This window comes from Apus apus, chromosome 9, assembly GCF_020740795.1.
Source record: "Apus apus isolate bApuApu2 chromosome 9, bApuApu2.pri.cur, whole genome shotgun sequence".
In the NCBI taxonomy this organism is placed as follows: domain Eukaryota; kingdom Metazoa; phylum Chordata; class Aves; order Apodiformes; family Apodidae; genus Apus; species Apus apus.
The window spans coordinates 2,548,068-2,570,202 of record NC_067290.1 but is presented as its reverse complement, the minus strand read 5'-3'; the positions used below and the strand labels follow the sequence as shown (position 1 = coordinate 2,570,202).

General features: G+C 40.8%; 2 protein-coding genes across 4 annotated transcripts in view; both read left to right on the top strand.

Moving 5' to 3' along the window:
• TSEN2 (tRNA splicing endonuclease subunit 2) overlaps positions 1–22,135 on the top strand; it is a 603,350-nt gene that overhangs the window by 410,173 nt on the left and 171,042 nt on the right. The window lies entirely within an intron of this gene.
• Positions 1–22,135, top strand: part of SYN2 (synapsin II) — a 178,585-nt gene that overhangs the window by 126,806 nt on the left and 29,644 nt on the right. The window contains exons 6-9 of the mRNA XM_051627100.1: positions 2,856–2,918; positions 5,245–5,387; positions 10,392–10,466; positions 14,654–14,756. Of these exons, the coding sequence (XP_051483060.1) occupies positions 2,856–2,918; positions 5,245–5,387; positions 10,392–10,466; positions 14,654–14,756 (384 nt within the window). The remainder of the gene's footprint in view (positions 1–2,855; positions 2,919–5,244; positions 5,388–10,391; positions 10,467–14,653; positions 14,757–22,135) is intronic.

Genomic DNA, 22,135 nt, shown 5'->3' with positions numbered 1-22,135 from the left:
TCAGTGCTGGGATGGGGCATCTTGGCAGTGGGCTCCAGAGCAACATGAACTCTGTTGCCTTCAATGATGTTAGCACATTTTACTGAGGGAGAAATTTTTACTTTTTTTTTTTTGTTCCTGTGGCCCACAGAGGATTCCACAGCTCTGGAATCATGGGAAGATACGTGGTCCTCTTAATTACAGGGGGGGCATTTGTATTGCTATAGTTAGAGATCTGCCAGCATTTCCATTACAAACCCTGCTTCGGTGGTTTATAGTTCAATCATAAAAACATGGTGCTGCCCTTAGGAATCTTGAGTGAAGCAATGATTTGTTCCCATTTCTGCCTCCCCCAAAAAATTTAAAAAGTGGCTGGTTTTAAAATCTGAAAGCAATAAATAACTGACTAGATGTCAACTAGACAGGACTTTGCATTTCTACAGTTTAGCAAGAATTTTATTTTTAAATTGCAAGATAGGTGACCTGTGATTCTTTTGCAAGTGTTTTTAGCTATTTTAAAACTAGTCAAACGTTTTCATGCTTACCTGCCTTAACTTAAATTGGTTAGATTGAAACAGATCTGTAAAACGCAATTCAATGTATTTTGGATTTAAAGACAAACTCTTGAAATGGTTCCTAAACAAGAGGTAAATAAAAGAGCTTCAAGACATTCAAAGTTACTGGTTCCTACACTGTTAGTCCCCAGGGTTTCTGCAAAAAAACCATGCAAGTTGCCTTTAGCCAGGCACTGAGATGTGGCAGCTGCAGTTATGCCTGTTCTGTAAAGCACCAAAAGATGGGGCCCAGAATGATCTGCTTGCCCGTGGTGGTAATCCATGGTTTCACATCTCAAGGATGCCCCAGCAGAAGATGTGTAATTACATCTTGACTTAACTAAGTTAACTGCGATTGCCGAAAGTTTTTCATAACTGCAAGTCTTTTAATCAAACCTGGTTTTGTCCTGAAAAGATATGCTAGTGCTGGCTTTGGGTTTGGTCCAGTTCCATGAGAAACCTCCTTGGCCTGTGTTGCATAGGTAACAACTGTAGGACTCTGTAGTTCCCTCAGGCTTCAAAAACTCTGGTATGTTAAAATAGCAAGTTCAAAGGTTCCTCCTTCTTCTCCTGATCAGGTGGAGCAGAAACTGAGGTTCTGTCAAAAAACAGGCAACTAGGTTTTGTTTGCTTAGATGCCTTTTGTCTGTTTTTAAAAAAGAAGTCAGAACAAACAAACCAGTATTGGAATCATAGAATCATGGAATCATTAAGGTTGGAAGGGACCTTAAAGATCATCAAGTTCCAACCCCCCTGCCATGAGCAGGGAACCCAACCACTAGACCAGGCTGCACAAAACCTTGTCCAACCTGGCCTTAAAAACCTCCAGGGATGGGGGCATCAACAGCCTCCCTGGGCAACCCATTCCAGTTCCTCACCACCCTTAGAGTGAAGAATTCTTCTTACATCAGCATGCATGCTAGGACAATCAGAGAAGTCCATTGAAAACCAAAAGAGAAGAGATGGATGTATTGTCCTGGGAATGTGACAGGAAGCAGCACAGAATATTAGTACCTCGCTGTGAATGCCCTGTTGTTCTTGTGCAGATTTGCCTTTCAGTGAAAGTATCAAAGCATATTTCCAAGCATTCCTTAAAAGCATGTTGAAAATAAAGGTTTAAAATCGAGGGAAAACATGTGTGAATTTTAATTAGCTCTGTAACCCTACAAGTAGGTTTGGATGTTACCAAAAGCCAAGTGACCTTTCTATTCTTTATCTCTTGATCTTTATGTCAGTATTAGAAATCCCAGAATACCTGTTTGAGGTTGTGTGTTTCTGTGCAATGATGTGCAGAGCACAGAGAGATCAGGGTGAACTCCATCAAACCTCTTGACAATCCTTTGTAAGCATTTGGAAAATAATGTGCTCATAAAATCTCTAAGAATTCTTTATTTTCTACAACATCAACTTTGCCTTTGATTGTATTTACCCTGTTGAAATTGGGTACTAAATGAAGGTCTCAGAGCCCATAAAACTCACTGTTCTGCTGCCCAGTTTGATTACATGTTGAGGGTGTTCAGCTTTTTATTTCTAGTTGTAATCATGTTTTGCTAAGTCTTTGCATTTATGCTTGGTTGGTAGAGGTTCAATATAAGTACATTTTAGGTGGAAGAGAAGATAAAGAAGTGACAGCTGCACCCGTGTCTGGGAAATCGAAATCTTCTTCAAATGAATGATGGAAAAAAACAGTTATTCACAGAACTTACTGACAGACAGAACCATAATTATGTGATTGGATAAAGCATAGTGATATGTTGTTGCATGTGTGATTCCCTCATCAATGGCTGAATTATTACTTCCATTCTATGCAGTAGCTGGAGCCTTACCTAGAGAACTTGAAAAATCTGTAACAGAAGCCAAGATCTTCCTTTAAAGGAAGTTTCTTTGGTGAATTAGACATTGCTTTCATACGTGGTCACAAAAAAGGAGGAAAAGGTGACTAATTTGACAAAACTAATGGTTATAACCTTGGAGAGAGTGACTTTGTGATTTAGAAAACACAGTAGAAGAAAAGAGGAAGAGGAAAAAGAAAATAGGCAACAGCAGAAACTCAGTTTAAAAAGTGAAGTTAAATGGAAGACATACAAAACAGTTAAGTATCCTAACTGGGTGTATTGGGAATGACATGGAACTCCACAAACATAGGAATTCACCAGAACACGTAGTCCTACCTAGACAAGTGACATTTGAATGACAGCACAGCAAGAACAGCTCTGGCTGCTCTACGGTCACATCGAAATAATTTTCATGAATCATCTAGTTTAATCATTTAACCCATAGTTGCTCTCTCTAATATGTCTTTTTTTTTGTTTCCCCCCTTAGCTAACAATGCCAACCTTTCCTGTGGTGGTGAAGATTGGACATGCTCACTCAGGCATGGGAAAGGTGCAGATGCTACTTACTGCATGTTAGGAGACCAGTGTTTGCCTACAACAATATGCATGTTCCTTCTTATCCTGGACATTTTAACTTTTCACTCTTCTAACTCTGTATGAGATCCTTACCCCTGCAAATCTCTTCTTGGATATTATTCAAGAAAGCACCTTTCTTTAGGAAAATATTAAGATAAATACTTTCACATCAAGGCCTTTCTGTCCATGCATTGTCCTATCTAGGACGTTCTTTGAAACATGCTGAGGTGCTTTCTTGAAGTAGAACCTTATTTATTAATTTAGTTGACTGCAGTGAAAGTTATTGAAGAGTCAAGGTCTGTTTGCACAATCCAAATTTTTGGACCTGGGAATATAGGTTCTTTATGAGTTTCAGCTCAAAACTGAACTTTTCTTCATTTCCTGTCTTAATGTATTCACTGTGATTGTTTCATACCACTATATAACTGCTGCTTTCTTTCCCCAAAGTAATTGCCTTTCAGTGGTGAGTACAGCTGTTTTGGTATCACTTCTCTCACAATGATGGTTCAATGGGATATGATTTGAATCCCACTTTCATTGATATCAGTGAAAATTTCTGGTCGTTACAGATTAACCATTTTCCCTCACTAAAAACACTTCAGTGCTTGAAGTGCTTTAGATTTTAAAACAAATCATCAGAGAATAGTTGCATTTATCATCTTGAATCTCCAAAAGCTCCATGATCATATTTTATCACTCACAATAGGAATAAAAAATACATTTAATTGTATTTTACTCAGTAATTATGCAAGTTGTGTTTATATGTCATGTTCTTGTGCCTATCCTGGTTTTGCTTAGTCGTACTCAGTAAGTTAGTGGAAATCAGGCAGCCAGTGTAATTGAGAGGAGAATTAACCACTAATTTCTTAAACAGCAGCTTCTGATGATTGCATATGTGAAGTATTAGAATGTCCATACTGTCCTTTCAATATTCACCTCTCGCTTATAGAGAAGGAAAACAACACACAGAAATGTAGATTCTCTTTAGCTCTAAAATACTTTAAAACCTAAAAGATTAACTGCCAGTCTTTTGTAGTGAAATGCTCACTGTCAGAGTCCAAGTAAAGGTTCTCCCAGTCCTCCCTAAAGGCATTGCTAGGAGTAGCATTTCCGTGGTCCTGCTTAGACTCACGTGCTTAATTATTAAGTTTTCAGAAATTAAGTTGAAACCAAGCACCCATGTCTAGTTTTGTGGCTCTCAAATGGCAAGTTACTCTGTTGTTCTCCATCTGAGAGCTGAGAGCAGGTACCTGTGAGCTCCCCAAGACCCTATTTAATGTCCCATCTGGTGGCTGGGGCACTCTGGCCCTCAGGTTCCCTTGAAGCACCAGGTGACTGGAAGCAAACAAGGCACTGGGCTTGCAAAGAGTTGCAAACCCTCCTAATGTTAGATGAGAAATTATAACCCCTGCCTCCTCTCCTCACCATTCTAAAATGTACTTTGGGTCAGTGTGTTGGAGTTCCAGTTTCCCCCTCCCATTTTCTGCTACCCCTAAGCCTCCTCTTCTGAGTCACTTTTGCTCTCCACTTCAGCCACCTTCCTTTAAGTCAAATGTAGAGATGTGCCCTCCCTGTCCAAAAGTGATGTCTCTGTCCTCCACCTGTCCTCCCTCTCTTCCTAAATCAGTATTCCCCACTTTTCTCCCTCTTATTTCCTGTGGAGGTTGCTGGGTTTAGTACCATCCACCATCTCAGCACGGCGTTCCACAGCTAGGAAATCCTGCTCCTAGAGAGTCTGGCTCCTTGCAGAGCAATGGGGAAAAGGAGAAAAACTGTTTCTGCTGTCTTGAAACAACCCTCTGTACTCGGTGTGAATGCACACTCATCCAGATATCATGACCCTTCATCTCCTCCACAGGAGATACAGGATGTGATGCTCCATGGTGGGCTCCATATGCATTCAGTGACACGAGCCATTTCCAGAATCAACAAGGATTCTGTATGAATTAGTGGTGCTTATTAGCACACCTGGAAAAACTCTTAAGGCCTGCAGATCTAAAATGAACCATCACCACTTAAAAAAAATAAATACATTGAAAAGCAAAAGAAAATTCTGCAGTCTGCAGATTGCTTTCTAGAGATGAAGAGGTAATATATGGCCTAGAAAAATAGGTACTTCTGAGCAGGAATGTTACAGGGTCTAGAAATCAGAGAAGGTATCCAGTGCTTTTTTCATTAACTGATGCTGTCAAAACCCAGACTTCTCATGAATGCCATTTGCAGCTGAATTCTACATTTCATTCCTAATTGCTCTTTTTTCTTTTTGTATATGCTGTGTGCTTGTGGTATGCTGACTGCAGATCAAGGTAGACAACCACTACGATTTTCAGGACATAGCCAGCGTGGTTGCCCTCACTCAGACCTACGCCACCACTGAGCCCTTCATAGACTCCAAATATGACATCAGGATCCAAAAGATAGGCAGTAACTACAAAGCATACATGTGAGCCAAAAACTTACCTTCTTTCATCTTCTTGTTTCAAAATTGATAAGAACCAGTAAGATTAAGACTGTTGGATGAGTCTCTGAGCTGATGTGGTGACTCCGTTGTCATACTCTCTGGAAAGAAAATGTGTTAGATTTTCTAGGTTTATCAAGACTTTTTGTAACATTGGTTGTACTGGGAGGAGGAGAATAAGACAACAGGTGAGCCTGCCAGAGTGGTTTTCCTGCTAACCTTTGTTTATTTGTTTGAAGAAGGGAGCAGTTGGAAAGGGATTGGTTTTTACAGAGGACTTGTTAAATGAGCTTCCTTTGTATCTTTTTGCCAACTTAGCATCGAATTTTCTTCTCCCTCTCAGGATATTAAGTGGCATTCATTCACACAGGCCTGACCTGTAGCACTTCAACAAAACAGAGTGCTTTCCTTTGAACATAACACGTGTAAGGAACATTCTCATCTCGCAATGGCCTTCACTTATATGGGTGAAAAATCTCTTCTAATTTTAGACTCACAGGTGTTTGTTTAAAGATCACAACTATACAAGAGGCTAAAGGCTGTTCAGCTTTCAGAGTTCCACTTCACATTAAGCTAGAGCAGCAAAACAGGTTATCATGTAGTAGTGGAGCTATGGTAACTGTATTGGTGCATATTTTTACTCTCTTTCACTCATCAAGCAATGTAATGTGACATACACCCTTTTCATTCATGTCTCTAAGACAATTGCAATAGTCTCATGCATTTTTTCCTTGTTCCTTAGAATCCTGAGGTAGGAAAATTATTACAAAACATGGGTAAAAATACATATATGGATTTACACATGCACCCCCCCCATACACGAGCAAAGATACTTCCCTAGGAACTCCTGTAACATTGGAGGGATCAGAGATTTCATGTGTGTTGACATTTGAAATGTACAGTCAAGATCTTTATCGGCAGAAGCAGCTGAACTCTCAAGCAAACCATAAGCACTAAGAGGAGCAAAAGCCAAAGCTGGCTTAAAGGAAAGGTGTAAAATGTTTTATAATGTTGAAGACAGAGTTAGCTTTGAGTGTCAAGTAATTTAGGAACAGCCAACAAGCCCTTTGAGAAAGCAGGGTGGGGGAAAGGGGCAAAATATTCTCTCCTTAGGTTGATATTGGAAGGCCACAACTCTTGACTTCTCCCCTAAGATGTTACTGTCACAGATCAAAACTGTGTCAGCAGCTGCTGGCCTCTCCTGACATCTGACCTGAAGGGGTGTTTGAGAAAGAACATCAAAGATGAGACCTTCCAGGGGCAGCTCAATAGTCCAGCTGCCTCTCCCTGCACAGCTGAGGGGCCTCACGGAAGCCCAACACAGAAGCAGGGGGAAATAGTATTCCCACAGGTCAGATCCATCCAGCAGTGTGGACACTCAGTCCTCCTGCTTTATTTTGAACCCAGAACTATCTACATTTTGCAAAAGCAGCATGTTGGAATTTGGAGCTGCACACAGCCACCACGCAGAACATGCAAATGGCTCACAAGGATTGGGAGGTTTTGGGAATCCTCTGTTGGTCATTTGCAGTGTTCTCTGTTCCTGGCTTCTCCAGGGAAGTTAATTCCAATTCTGCTTGTTTGCCTTACATTGCTGCTCCAGACTGTTGACTTTTCCTGTCTTTAGCCCCATTTCTGGAGACATCCATCCTACTTGTTCTAATAGCACCACTCTCCTACACCCCAAGGTCACCTCTCCTATCTGTCCAAACCATATCTTGGTCCAGTCCCACCACTTCCCCAGACCTCTTGTACCTTTCTGTCTCTTGGTCTCTACCCCTTATCCCTAGCTTTTTCTATTGCCCCAGGTTCTCCTTTGCCCCCTTTATTCTACTCAGTGCCATTCAACAGCCTTGATTTCCCTCTGCTTCCAGTCACCAGTCAGCCTTCCTTCTCTTCCTCAGACCTTTGCATACGACTGCAGGTCTGGAGCAATGCTTTGCTCTACTGGTGGTGCTTAGACAGGCAGATTTCTTGTGTGGTGCTACCCATTGCTCCCCTCCTCTCTTGTGTACAATCAACTGAGTTGATTTGTCTCTTGCCTTACAGCTCCCAAGGGGCAGAGCTAGGAATAAAGCCCAACTCTTAATGGTTGTGACCCAACACCAGATACCAGCAGTCAGATGCAGCAGTAGTGACTTGATGGTTCATTCCCTTTGGTAAAAACTACATTTCAGAGGAGAGAGACCTCCATTTTTTTAATTTTTATTTTGGCTTGAAATTTAAATGCTGTTCAGTCTCTGGAATAATTTTGGAAGAGTCAGCCATGGTAAAATTATCATTTTCAAACCTAAATATTTCTTCGTCACAGAAGAAGCAGTTGCCTTAAGGGACAGCAAAAATAAGTTGAAATGACAGCCTGTTCCTTCCTCCTACCTTTTATTTATTTTTAAGTTGCTGCTCAGAAACTATGGGTTCATCCAAATGCTAAAAGCCCAGCAGTCATTTTTTCCTCTAGATTCTTTCATACAGTTAAATCACACAGAAAAATGAAATACCAATCCATTGTGACAAAGCAGCATGAAAAGAAGATTGACCAAATGTCTGTGAAGTTCTTCACAAACATCCAGATACATGATGTCAGTAGAATATTGTTTTACAGCTGGTTCTCATTTTGTTCTCTGACACAGGAACAAGGCACTTAGGGAGCCACCACAAAAAATACCAGCTGAACATTTGTTTGTGTAGTTTAAAGAGAGTTATTAAGAGCTTCAGTTTTATAATTCTGTGGGAAATTGTGGTATAAGTGGCTCCATGACTCACAAAACACTGGTGCTTATCATCTGTCAGTAGAGATTCTAGCCAAAAGGCACCACTGGGTCCCTCTGAACACCACAGCTCCTCGGGGTGACGCATCCTTAACTGCACTTGGTGCCATTACAGCCTTCAGCTGGCTTCAAGGAAATGGAGTTAAAAGGGTCACACACAAGGAAGGAAAACAGCAATACAAACCCACTCCATTTACATCTCCTCTCCAAAAGCAGCACTCTGAATCCATAACTTAATCTCCTTTGATCAGAAGGTCAATAAAACAAAAGCAGAGCACATCAACCAAAGACAGATGGTGCTACAGGTGAACCACTAACCAGGCTGCTGCACAAGAATTGTAGGAAGATATTTCTACATATTTTTCTGATGGCAATCCCCTGTCCAGAGTATTTGGATTCTGTACTTGAAATGGTGCTAAATGAAGCAGAAGGATGTTGGGAAAGGGGAAGCTCAAGTTACTATGAATGATTTGTACTAATTGTAGTTTATTCTCCCCCAGTTTTAAAAAAGTTCTTCTTTGAAAAGACCAAATGAAGAGAAAACATGTGGAGCCTCCTTGTAAAGCCCTTTAAAGTTGTTTTCTGTATTGTTTGATATTTGGTAAAAGTGGAGGCAATAACGATGTGACAGACCCACAGCAATTATCAGAGTAGAAGTGAAGAAGGGTGGGAAACCTACGTGTTTCCACAGAGGAAATTAGATCTGAATTACAGAAATCATGCCCAAGGCGTAACGTGCCAGATGGCCTGGCCTGGGACTTTTGTATCATCTGTGGTCTAATGGAACCCCTGTTGTGTGACAGACATGGCATCGAGCTGTTGAGATCACACCAGTCAGGGCTCTGTCCATGGGTTCCTCTGGGTCCTCCCCAGGTCCCTCAGTATCCAGCCATCAGCCTGCTCCAGGTTGAGCAGGGCACCTGTGCCCTTGGCAGTACCCTTGGCTGCAAGCAAAGCAACTCTTCTCCTCTGGTCAGTAGTGCTGAGATGGCATCAGTACAGCTGGGGATCTGGAGCTAAATACTTGCTCAAAGTCTTCAGGACAGTTTTGTTTTGTTTCGTTTGTTTTTTTCTGAATTGGTCACTTCTTGCTTCCTAAGACACTTTACATAGTACATGCTAATGAATGCCTTTGAGAATCTGTGTATTGTCTCTCTGACAGAGAACAGGTGTGTAGAGCTGTGCTGAACTTAAAATATTGAAGTTCTAAGTACACACATAGAAATCAGTATCTCTTGAAAAATGCAGCAGAAATCACAAAACAGCCTCATTGCTGGGACAAGTTACCTTACACACTCAGCATGGGCCTTCCCCTTTCTCTGGTTTCTCCCACACCAACAAAGAGTATGGCACCTTACAAGGACTTTATGTTCCTAAATTCAGCAAACTTCATGAGTCTCCCATAGAAAAGTCAACATTCCCCCCACAAATACTCCTGAGCCTCGTAATGAGGTTAATAGAGAAATGGAGAGAAAACTATAGTTGCTGCCTGATATACTGTTAATACATTACAGATGTTCCTATTATTTTACTAACTGGAAACACTTCATAATTTGTATCCTTAGCCTATTCCCAGTAAAGCATTTAGGTTTCAGAAACCAGTAATCTCCTCAGCCCTGGTTGCAGTCCTAAGGTCTGAGGTAAAAAAAACACTTTATTTTTCTTTTAGAGATTAAAAAAAAGCTGGTATAGTCAAGCCTTGACATAAACTGTTTGGATTATTAGTAAACTAGCAAAGAGTAAAAACTGGTGGAATAACCAAAATCCAGCCCTAAACCAGATCTGAGATCCCTTTGGAGGTGTCAAAAAGAAATATCTTTGAGTATTGGGACCTGACTCTGCAGTGGGATGGATTTGAAATGAGAAGGTGAAGCTTCAATTTCTTGACATTTGCAGTAGTTCAATCCATTTATAACTGATAACAGCCTATTGCCAACACTTTCACTTAATCATAGTAGCTTTTGGGGTTTTTTTAATCTTAAAGGAATAACTGGGGAACCCAAATTTCACAGTTCTAGTTCATAACATGCCTACAATGAAACGAGTCTGGCTGACAGTCACCATGCCTGTTAGAATTCTTGGCGTTTGGATGTTGTGTTATAAGCTGCCAGGTATTAAAAAGATGTAAATGCTGTGACAGTATTCATGTGAAAATCAGATTCATTTTAGAGACAGTGAAATTTCAGAGACTGGCTGTCTTTGTAATATTTTCTCCTTTCAGGAGAACTTCCATATCTGGGAACTGGAAGACAAACACGGGCTCTGCAATGCTGGAACAAATTGCTATGTCAGATAAGTAAGTCGAGTCTCATGTCAAAGGTAATTTTAGAAAATGTATGGAATATTATTTTAAGTGACTTTTTCTTACAAATTGGGTTGTTGATGTGCAATTCCCAGGCAATGCATATCTGTTCATTTTGGAAAAAACCCTTTGAATCAGGTGAAAGAACATGAGCCAAGAGTTTCCATATGACTTGTCTCGGAGTCAACTACCCAAAGGAAGTACCAGCTTTAGGTGTGTAGGTGCACCCTTGGGTTCCTACATCCCTGTCTGCAGCTAGAAAAATACCTGAATGTCCTTCAGAAAAGGCAAATTTCCATATTCAACCTATCAACCCTTTCCTTTCCCTTTCATTTCCCCTATTTTACCCAAGTCTTACCCCATGCCACAGCGTTTTAAACTGTCCTCTTTCTACATCATCTATTATAACCAGGCAATCTAGTTTTAACTTTGCCTATTGAAATAATATTTCTCTTTTCTTCTTTCAATCCTGCTAAATTGCTTGCTTTTCATTTTTGATATTTCCACTAAACTGCACTGTAAGGCTTTTTGCCCAGATGCTGGGATACACTGGAGCTTATTTCTCTCAAGTCATCATTCCAGCTCTGTACTTTGCTTTACTTTTTGTTTTGTTTTTCTCTCCTTATCCTGGATCCTTTTTGCAACCCAGTCAAGCACATTCTCCTTACACTACTGTTTTGAGGCTCAGGTCTGCTATTGACAGAACTCTTCTCTCAATACTACTCCTTTGCTCCAAGTTCCTCCACAACATCCAGACCTCTTTTCCCTGCCAAGTAAATCCTTGAGGCTTTTTGATGGCTATGAATTTTCTTTCATTCCCCAACAGTTGCTACCAGTGGAAGCTGAAAAAGCTCTGTACAATGAAAGTGTAATTTAAAAGGTGTTTTAAAGTTCAACAGTAGCCTTTTTCTGGTTTGTTTTGTTTTGTTTTTTGTTGTGTTTTGGTTTTTTTTAAAGTCTGGAACCTACATGTTGTTCCCTCTTATGAGCTGAGGGAGACATGGAAACTGAACCATTGCCTGCCCTGAGGAAGGTGCAAACAAGTAAGATGGGAATTACAGCTCCCAGCTGCCCACCCCAGTCTAGACTGTGTCCTTGCTGATCTCCCCTCTGGGCCTGGAGTGGAGCCACAGTATTTTCTCATTCCCCTCCCACCTTCCTTTAGAAAGTGAGGTTAAGCCTTTGCTGGGAGGAAAAGCAAGAGTGTGCTTTTGTGGGGCTAATTACAGCCTGTGAGCTGCTCCTCTGAGAAAACACAGGCCCTGCAGTTGGGCCCTAAGGAGAAGGACACAATATGGAGTGTGGGGGATGAGATTCTAACCCTGCCTGGCCACCTCACTGGAAATGCTCTGCCTGCTTTGTTTCTGCTTCCTTTTTTTCATGTAAGAGAATTAGAGCATAACAGGTGTTTTCCCATTAAAAAAAACCCACTAGCCAAAAAGCCAGGACTTCTTTTCTGAAGACAAAAAGCACAGCAAAAATGGAATTTTTCTCCTAACAGAAGGGTATGTACCACAGAGCTCTGCTTTTTATTTGAGTACATGGTGAATGCATGGAGCAGAGCAAGGAGGAGAAGGGAAGATTCAGGTTTTCTGAAGAGCTGCAGTAGTTGAACAGCAAACCAAAAGCAATCAAACTCAAGGCACGTGCATTTCTTTTTGTAATACATCTCATGAGTTAGGAAGTAGTGCTTAGAAAGCAGTGCCTGAGTCAACATTGTTGGCTGAGTACAGATCCTGGTCCAGACACTTACAAAAGAAAGAATAATGTGACACAAAAAGGGACAATGACAGGACAGGGAACAAGCACATCTCCATGTTACATGTTCTTCTCAACCCCTCTGTTTCCAAGAAGCTCTGCTCCCTAGGTAGGGCCAGAAGCATGGAGACCTGTGCTAACTGAGACACCTCCTCTGGCACACCAGGTGTTTTGTGTCAGGCACCTGAGGAACAAAACTTTATGGCCTGCCAGTGGCTGCTGCACACTCTGTTGGCTCTGGGAACATCTGAGCCTCTTGTCCAACCTACTGTGCAAGCCTTGGGTTTAAAACACTACACCCTAGTCCATCCAAGACCTCTCTTTCCAGCTCTGTGTTTGTTGGCAGAAGACAGGCTATTAAAAATGCTTGCATACATCTGAGTGATATTTCAGTATTTTAAAGAAAATGTCTTCCTTTTTTTAAAAAAGTCCAGATATTTACTGTTAAAGACAAGTTTTGTTGTCTTCACAACTTTCTAAGATACATGTTAGTATTTTATAGCTGAAAAAGAAAAGTATTCCTAAGCAAGTGCAGCAAGCAGGCCAGTCAGTGCATCTACAGATGTTGAAATTGTCAGGCATCCAAAAAGCCTCTCATTTTGGACAAAAAACATGTTTCTCACAGGAACAAAATTATTTTCCTTGCTAAAATATTACCATCAGGATTTTTTCAAACAGTTGTATCAATTGCTTTGTATTCTGTTCAAAAGAACAAGTTTTCCACTGGAACAGACTGAAGAAAATACAAAGAATGTGACCTAGTAAGTTTACTTGGAAGGGATGCTGGGACTGAAGGTATTTGTATACAAATAAGACTCTCAGCCCAGCAACGAGTTTCCTTTGATCCTGCAGTGAAGTCAAATGGCACATTGATTACATCAGGGGTTTTGCAATGGAAAATACTATGGTGTGGCAAATCTGTCTTCCTGGCTCACAGGCTGGGTGAGGAGAGAGCAGGAGAGGCTCTGTGGAAGGAAATAGCTCTCATTTATTCTCAAATGCTAGCCAGAAAAAGAGAGGGAAGTTTATGGTAAATGGCTGCTTTAAAACAGGTGGGTTTTGGGAAAACATGTCCTTCAATTGGTGGAACTAGGATATCTACCTATATAACCTTTCAAGACCATATAACCACTTTCTGGTCCCCCACAGCAGCTCTGCTATTAGTTAATGAAAGTTCTCCATGTTATTTTGTGTCCTGGGAGTCCTTGCCATGGAGCAAACACTCCCACCTGACAGCACCTCCAAACACCCTCAGCAAAGTTTTCCTGCTCCCTGCTGTGGCACTGCCAGTTTTGTTCTGGAGCACAGGAATTGCCTCACTCTTCTTCTAGTAAGTCCCACTTCATTCCCTTGTTAGTCAGACAATCTCTCTATTCATAGGATGGACAGAACTCTTCTTGCAATAAATCTCATTACTGCCTGTACAGTGGGTGACCTGTCCATTCCTCAGTGCATATTTCTTACCATGAGGTTAGAAATGGAGTTGTTCTAACATTCAGTACTGTATGGAACACTAGCTTTTGTTAGAAGTTGTGGAATTCCTCACAGTTCTTCAATTTCTGTTGAGTTTTACTGCAGTTGTCTATAACCCTACATGAGGAATATTGTCCTCGTCTGCACGCTACGAAACTTTTACTTAGGGTCACACATCTGTTCCCCCTGCAGCACCTCAAGGTTTGTTTTCTCTTGGTTTTTATTTTCCCTTGGTAAGTGATGGGCATATAAAGCTGCCATTGCTACTTTGGAATCCAGTTGGGTCCATAATTTAGGATGGACTTTAAGTTTCTGTTAAGATTCTACTTTTCCTGATAAAAGAATGAAACCCATCCATAATGAAGGACACTCCCAAGCACAACAGGCAGGAGGATTGTCACACTCAAAGCTGTGCACAGGTGGCCAAGTTTGGATTTCAGGAGGGAACAGAAGCCCTGGTCCTTACTTCCTAAAACCCCTTGGCATTGCTGAAGCCACAGCAACAGGTCAGATGACAAATCCCTCTTGTCTGCAGTTCTCCCACAAAGCAGAGGCACAGCCAACAAGCTGTCCTAGCCTGAGGGCACTGGAAATGCAGGATAAGACACAGCTAAATGCTCTTAGTGTTCCAGCATCTCTTATCTTCAGGTTACTCACAGTTTAGAGCAGACATGTGTTTGGACCAGTATAAACTGGGACAGGATCCAGAATAACACAAGGTCAGGATCCAAAGCACAGCTTTTCTGCATCCTGCTGGCAACAGTAGAGCCATCAGGCCAATATCTCCAAGCTGCTGTTCTGGGAAATACAAATTCAGTAAAACTGACAATATAGTGAAGCTTGTGAATTTAGAGCAAATGTTATATAAAATGCATTATTGGGTTAAGCCTGTAGAGAAACAAGAGCCTGATGAGATACTCACAGAAAAAAAAATTATTTCTATGAAACAGGTACAAGCTTTGGGTTGACACCTGTTCTGAAATATTTGGTGGTCTGGACATCTGTGCTGTTAAAGCTGTACATGGCAAGGATGGAAAAGATTATATTTTTGAGGTAAGCAATCCCACTCTTCTCAATATATGCTTTTATATATTACAAACACCCAATTAAAGAACACTTGTGATAGTTAGACACTGGCTTGTTTCTGTTTCAGGAAAGGCTGTGTGTTTTGGAGTACATTTAAATCATAATACAAAGCCACACGTCCAAGTTAGTGGCAACATTTGCTGGAAAATGTAACCCTATATATGGTGAGGTCTTTGAGTGTTTGAGGAAATGTACACAAAGTACAAAACAAAACCAAATGTGGATGTCACATTTTCCCAACCCTTATGATTTCTTTCCTGAGCAGGATTACCAGTTTTTCCTGGAAGGTTTATAGATAGCACTATCCCAAGGAACCCCAACAAAATTATACCTTTACATGGAAAGGGAAAATGAGAATGAAGTGGAAACAGCTTCACTTTTTTTTCTAGTCTAAATGATCTGATTCCTCATGAATCAGAAGTTTCTGCTGTAGATGATTTTGAGAAGTTTGTTTCTCATTTACCTGAAGTTTATTATGGATAAACATAACTTTGTCTGGCCATTAAAAAAAAAAAAAAAAAAGCTATCACACAATTCAGGATTTCTTCAGCATCTTCCATATTCTTAGAATTTTACTCAGGAGATAGACAAGGATCTTCAGAATTTCCCCACTCCAAAAAAGGGTGATATTTGCTGAAGTAGAAGGGCTTTTTTTTTCTAAACCATGAGAGTAATCTGGAGATTTTGGATTGAGCCTCTCTAGTTATTTGTATCCATTTATAACAGGAAAGCTTTGTAGAGAAACAATCTTTGCTTCGTCACAGTGTTAAACAGTTCTGTGTACAGAATTCACAAATTTCTTTATCCCTATAAAGAAATATTTATTTATTGCAATTGCTAATGATTCCCACATCAATCAGTAGCCCTTTATAGGACTGAGCAGCTTGGTCCCTTCCAACCCATAGGATTCTGTGATTAAACCTTCAGCAAAACTACCAGAATTCATCACAACCTCCTGAGATGCTGAGGAAAATGGCAAGAAATCCTGTTTGCTTAGTCTGCCTGGCCAAAGCAGAACTTACTGTGTCTTATTACATCAAAACTCACTGTGGCCTAAACCTTGGGTTTCCATACCAAACCTCTTCTGTTGCTCCTTCATACAGTGCAGTCTTTCCCCCATGGTTGGCATCAACCCACACTACTGAGTCCCTCCTACCAATCTCTTTTATTCCCTACTTCCTTTTCATCCCTCACTAACTTCACAAATACAGTTGGACCTTTTCTGCTTCCAAAGGCAGTGAAGGATGTCTCCTTTATTTTAACATGCAACACTTCTGTGACATTCCTGTTAGATTCCTGTCAGACTGAATGCACTTCCCTTTCAGTCCCTGAACTTGACTGTTTCCACATTTTTTATATGGTGCAATTAGTCAGATTTTTGAGCAAAGCCAGCAAGCATCAGCCTCCCCTCAGGTCAGGTGCACAAACCAGCTCCTCCTGTTGGGTAGGAGGAGAAGGGCAGCAGTTTTTTGAAAATGAAATAGCCATTTAAAATGCTAAAATGGACTGACAGAGTAGCCCACCTCCTGCTTCTGAGCAAAGCCCTGGTGTTCCATGCCAGATACACTCATACTTCTAAGCAAACAGACTTCTGAGAACTGCAGGATGCATCAGGAACTGGGTTTGTAGAGCATTTTAAGCAGTCTACATAACAGATGATGCAAGAAAGAAGTGTGATAATTCCTGCTGTTCTACAGAATCAGCTGAATTGTTTGGAAGATGGCAGTGCTCATCAGCAAGGATATTTAGAATCTGGATGAGACATTGAAATGTAGAATCATTTGCAAAGTGCACGTCCAACAGAACATGTGTAAAACTTAAAGCCATTTGCTACTAAAAAGCCAGCTTACATCAACAGTTATTACACTGTAATTGTAACAGTTATGGCACTATCATTCTGTGGTACAATGGGGAGCAGAAGACTGTCTGCACCAGTCTAGGGAAAAATTTTGCCTTTTGTGTGCTTTCAACATGGGGAAAGAGATGTGTTGTTAAAGCTATCACGGACGTGCTGCAATCAAGAAGCAGAAGCTGAGCAGGACAATCACTCTCTAAATGCTGTGTTTGACTCCAATTGCTGTCCCAGACCAAAACCTGGGCTCTCATCTTTTCACGGTGACTGGTACACCCACTGCAAAACCAGATGTTTCTGTGTTACTGACACTTTATTCTGCAGTTGTGACCTGACCAGGAACAACCAGGCTTCCTAAGGTATGTAATGATGTGTGCAGATCTGTTCTTCCTGCTCTTGCCATGTGCATGTTCAGGTAGTGTCAGCCCTGGGATGAAGGCACACACATGTGTGTGAAGTAGGGTGGAATTCCACTCAAGTATCCTTCACATACTCAGCACTCTAGATAGAAACTAACCTCAGAGGGGTTTCCTGTACTGAGCTGGGGAGAGCAGCATTTTACAGGAGTCACCACACAGCACAGAGTAGATGTTGTGACAAAGGTGTTCAGCAAGAGCTTCAGGACATGCAGAGTCCAAGGCAGTAGTTTTAAAATACCCACAGTGTTCAAGTATTACATGTACCACCTGCTTACATAAAGCCATTCTAAACTAATGTTAGAAAGTATAGCATGTAAATGACTTGCTATATAACTGTTTCTGGAAGGTTATTAATTAATCTGGTACTGTCCTTTGCTTTCCTTTTATCTCTTAGACTGACAATTGTGTTACGTGAGCATTGTAGTCGTTCAACTGCTTTGTGATGGGCATTTTGTCATTCCTTAGTTTAACATTCTGCTTTCTTTTGTTTCCCAAAACCACGGAGCAACAAATTGTACCAGTGGCTGATATTAGAGAGTCATTACCCCACTGAGTCTCATGAATCTAATGTTCTAGCTGGTGCTTCTAACAAAGCACCACTAGAGCTGATTCTTTATCCATGCTCTAGCACGGTGTCGCTTGCACTGCAGGTAAGATCTGTTGGTTCTTCATGGTAGATCCAGTCATCAAGCCCCACTCCTTCAGAAAGGGTAAACATACTTTTTTTTTTTTTTCTGATTTAGTTCCTCTAATGGTTTCTTTTCTAAATATATTTTATTAAAAGGATGTGGTCTCAATAACTGCCGTTCAAGTCACAAAAAGGGTGCTTGCTGCTTGAGTAATGACTGTTCAGGAATAATATGGAAGGGTTGGAGAACTAAAATGAAAGAAAAAATAATAAGGGTGTTTACTGGCAGTGAAGTGTAGTTCTAGACACTTAATTTCTGCATAAACCTTGTTATGAAATAAAGAAATACCCAGATCTTTATTAGTGTTAGCTTCTTGTAGATGTCTCCCTAGTGGGATGTGCATGTTCCTTTGACCAAGTAGGTCTCAATGTAATAAAAGCCCAAGAAATGGCCGTGTAAGTCCAGCCTCTCACATCTGATAGCTTTGGGTGCTGGATTTGGGTCCATTTTATAGATTTGGGTCAGTTCCCCAGTGCTGGTTTATGCATCCACGTGTTCATATTTTCTACAGCCACCCTAGGGATTTCTAGTCATTCCAACAAGCTGAAGCCAACAGAGCTACTGTTTCCCAAACATGATAGAAAGGTTACATTTTTAGTATACTATTCATCTTTCCACACTGCCAGAAGTGCTGCTCCCAGGGGAATCTTCAAGGATGTCCATTTGTGCCTTCTTGATACACAGTTGAGGGATAATTTACACATCCCCAGGAGATGGATCCAAACCAATTTGTCTGAAGACAGGAAGGACAAAATGTTGAAGTCACACCATTATTCAAGCACAGTACAACCTCTGCTGTCAAGCTGGAAGTTCTCTCCAGTTTTCTTAGGTAGGGGCTGTCACAGGTAATTTTGACTTTTAAAAGAACATGGTTTTCTGAAAGTTGTTCCCTGGAAGAAACTCCCTCTCTAGAAGAACCTAATGGTTCTTCTCTTCTACTGCAACACTCTGAAGATCTATCTCCAAGCTCCTGCTGGGAGCAATGAGCTAATGAAAGAATCTGTTAACTAAAAGGAAGGCTTGTCAGGTTGATCAGGAGGAAGGCCAAGTTATTATTCTGTGTAATCATTTTTGCTATTCATTTGGTGTCTATTCTTCTCACCTCAGTTGGAAAACTCAGCTGCCAAGCATCATCATGCCAGAGATGAGCTGTAGAAACAAGAATTCTATTAACACATATTGCAACATGCAGCTTTTAAACTGTCTCACCAATTCTTGCTAATAAGACGTCAAATTAAAGTCCATTAACTTCTTAAATAGAAGGACTTTTAATCTTCCCCTTTTAAAATGAATACCTCTGTAGTTTCAATACTAGAAGGAACAGATACTTGAGCATTGTTCATATTTCTGACTCCGCTGAATATGGTCTTTTATGATTCCTTCTTGGAAAACCAACCCTCTGGGAAACAAAACAAAAGCTCATGTCATGATAATGAATGCAGGGGAAGAGAACAAATGGAACAGAATCTTTTCAAGTGGCCTTACAGGCAGTCTCCCAAATTTTGCTCAGAATCAAGTGGGTGGGTGGCTGCTGCAGGTGTCTTATTTTCACTTGATTATTCTTACCCCAAGCTAGACTGCAATTATCTTCCAAGTGATCTATAACCTAGACAGATACAAACAAAAGAATATTTTGAGCCATCACAAGCCAATTAGAGAAACTGAGAATTAGAGTTTGATTTTTTTTTTTTTTTTTTGAAGTCTTGGTGCAATAGACAGCATTTCTGGAGATGGTGCAGTCCATCAAACTACTAGGAAGCAGCCAACCAGCCCCAGAGGATACCCTGTGTGTGAGGTGTAGTGGCTGTGCTGTCTTTTACAGACTTTTCTATTCCCATCCTCAGTGTCCTGAGTCACACTGGCTCAGCACATGTAGGAATGCATCAGAGGGGAGCAAAGGCAGAAGAAACCTGTGCCTCATGCAGGATTTGTGCACAGTCTGACTTAAAGTTGTGCTTCCTAGGCTGTGCTGGCTGCACTGTTCCATGTACAGCTCAGAGCTGTGTGCCTGGTGGTGGCACCAGGCTGATGAGCACAAGGCTGCCAGGTGCTCAGGAGTTGAGTTTACTTACTCTTCCCTCACTCAGTCATGCAAAATTCAGCACCCAAGACTGGACAAAGACATGAAAGTATATTCCACAAATATTTGGTAATATCCTTGTCAGTGTATCACAAACCAGAGACAAGTCTAGGTTGGCAGAGATCTCTGGGGCTCAGAAGGAAGTTGCTCAGACCTTATCCTAAAAGGAAAAGGGGATTAGGAGTTTTGTTCCCCACCTTGTTGGCCAATATTGCAGATACAAGTCTCCTATTATAAACAGATTTTTTTTGAACTCTCTAGAAACATATCTTTGTATCAGGTGATTTGGCAAATAAATAAGTGCAGGGGCAGCAAATAATAATGGCTGTGATATTTTTACCTACTGAAGTGGCTTTCCAGCCATTAAACAGTATCCTCTCTCCAGATTAGTAAGGGAACTAAACCAACTGTAGTAGTTGATAAAGTCAGAAGTCTCTCATAATTCACGATCTGGTACTATACAAATTTTGAACATTTAGAAGCCCAAAATTACACTTTTGGTGATATAAATACGGTACAAGTAAGACCACATCTGTCTGTGAAGAGTCATATTTCCAGGACAAGGAGCATTCCTACCTGTCTTAATAGGACTTACTCTAACTTAATTACCCCTAATAGAACTTAATGTAACTTTCTTATTCAAAAGGCTAAGAAAATAGAATCCTAGGAATAAAAAACAAACACCTTTAAATTCAGGTCTCTGATGCAGTAGTGTTGAATTAATTAATATATTCCTTCATAGTTGGGTTTCACATGATAGAAACCAGTTTATTCAATGAACTCTTCTGGGCCTTTTTTTGTATTTTGGAAGTAGCAGATTTAATCCACTGACATTTTCCAGATACCATCCCAGAAATACTTACATCAGCTGTTCTTTTATACAGAAAAGTAAATGAATGTATCTAGTGACAGAGTCAATGAAGAGGATGAATTTGTTTTGCTAGGACACCAGTTTTCATTTGAATGGAGCAATAATTATTAACCTGCATGAATAAAATTAATAATTTGGTTTTCATCCTAAGAATAGTTATTCCCTAATGTTTTTTCACATAATATTTATGTTTACTGTATCTATTGTTGAAATACTTGTAACTTTGAAAAGTTTAGATGAGTAACAACAGCACTTCTTATATGTGACTGTCTTAATGTTTTCTTTTGTTCATAATGAACCCTACTTTATTCATAGGGGGGTGACTACAGGTAAAATTCATTGTGATGTTCAATTGTTAATTGTTATTTTCTAGATCAAACCAATCTCTGTCACATATTCTCTTCAAAATGCTTGAAGTTTTCTCAGATATCTCTCAGATCTGTATTAACTGCATTTTCTAGATATCTTTACACCTTTTTTTAATCTACTACATTTGCATGAGTTTGCATCATGCACATTCAGCTTCATCCAGTGATTCTGATGGGACATGGAAACCACTCGCTTGGTTTGTGTTCATTCCAGATTAAAACAAAACCATGTAAACTTGTCTGTAGGCACTGGATCCTCTGTCAAGGAATGCTTGATTCACTTTCCCAGCTGTTCTTACTTTTCCTGCAGATGTTGTTATTCACCCACTACAGGAGGGACTGTAAAAGTTTCCTAGCAGTCACCACTGCGTTTCTGCTGCACTGTCCCCTGCCCACTACTCAGGTGTGGTTACATTTCCAATTACAAATTATTCCTGCATCTGCCATAGAGACCTCAGGGAAAGCCCCAGGATTACTTCATATCCAGTCACTCTGACTTCTCAGAAATCACACAATCTCTTCTTACCTCCCAGTCAGTCTTAAATGACCTCCTCAAACTATCAGTTTTTCTTCAGGTCAGTTCCTTTCCCCATACTTACAACGCTGAAATTAAAACCCGTATCAGCCTCTGCCTTTACAGTCAAAATTTTCACCACAATTGGAGGCATCTGGGGCCCACAAAAGCACCACAGAAGAACAGCACATTGATGCAACACCATGAGCCAGCTGCTCTTACTTACAGGCCAAAGGATGTTTCTGTGCAGGCCTCACACTCTCAAGCATGGACCTTCAAAATCACCCTGGTTCTCAATGAAAGTCATTCCTCCTCCCTCTGCACTTACCAATGTTCCTGTCCTCTCCTGCCATTCCTAGGGCTTTTTCCATATGAAATCCATGGATGGCTATTCTCTCAGACTTCTCAGGCCCTTCTGACTTGCAAGCCCTGTGTCTGTCCCTTCACGTTCCTCTTGTACCTCCGCATGCTAACAAGCACCTTTTCCCACCACTGCATCAGGGAGCTTCTCCTCTGCCCTTCCCTTGGCCTCCACAGGCCTCTTCCCCAGCGC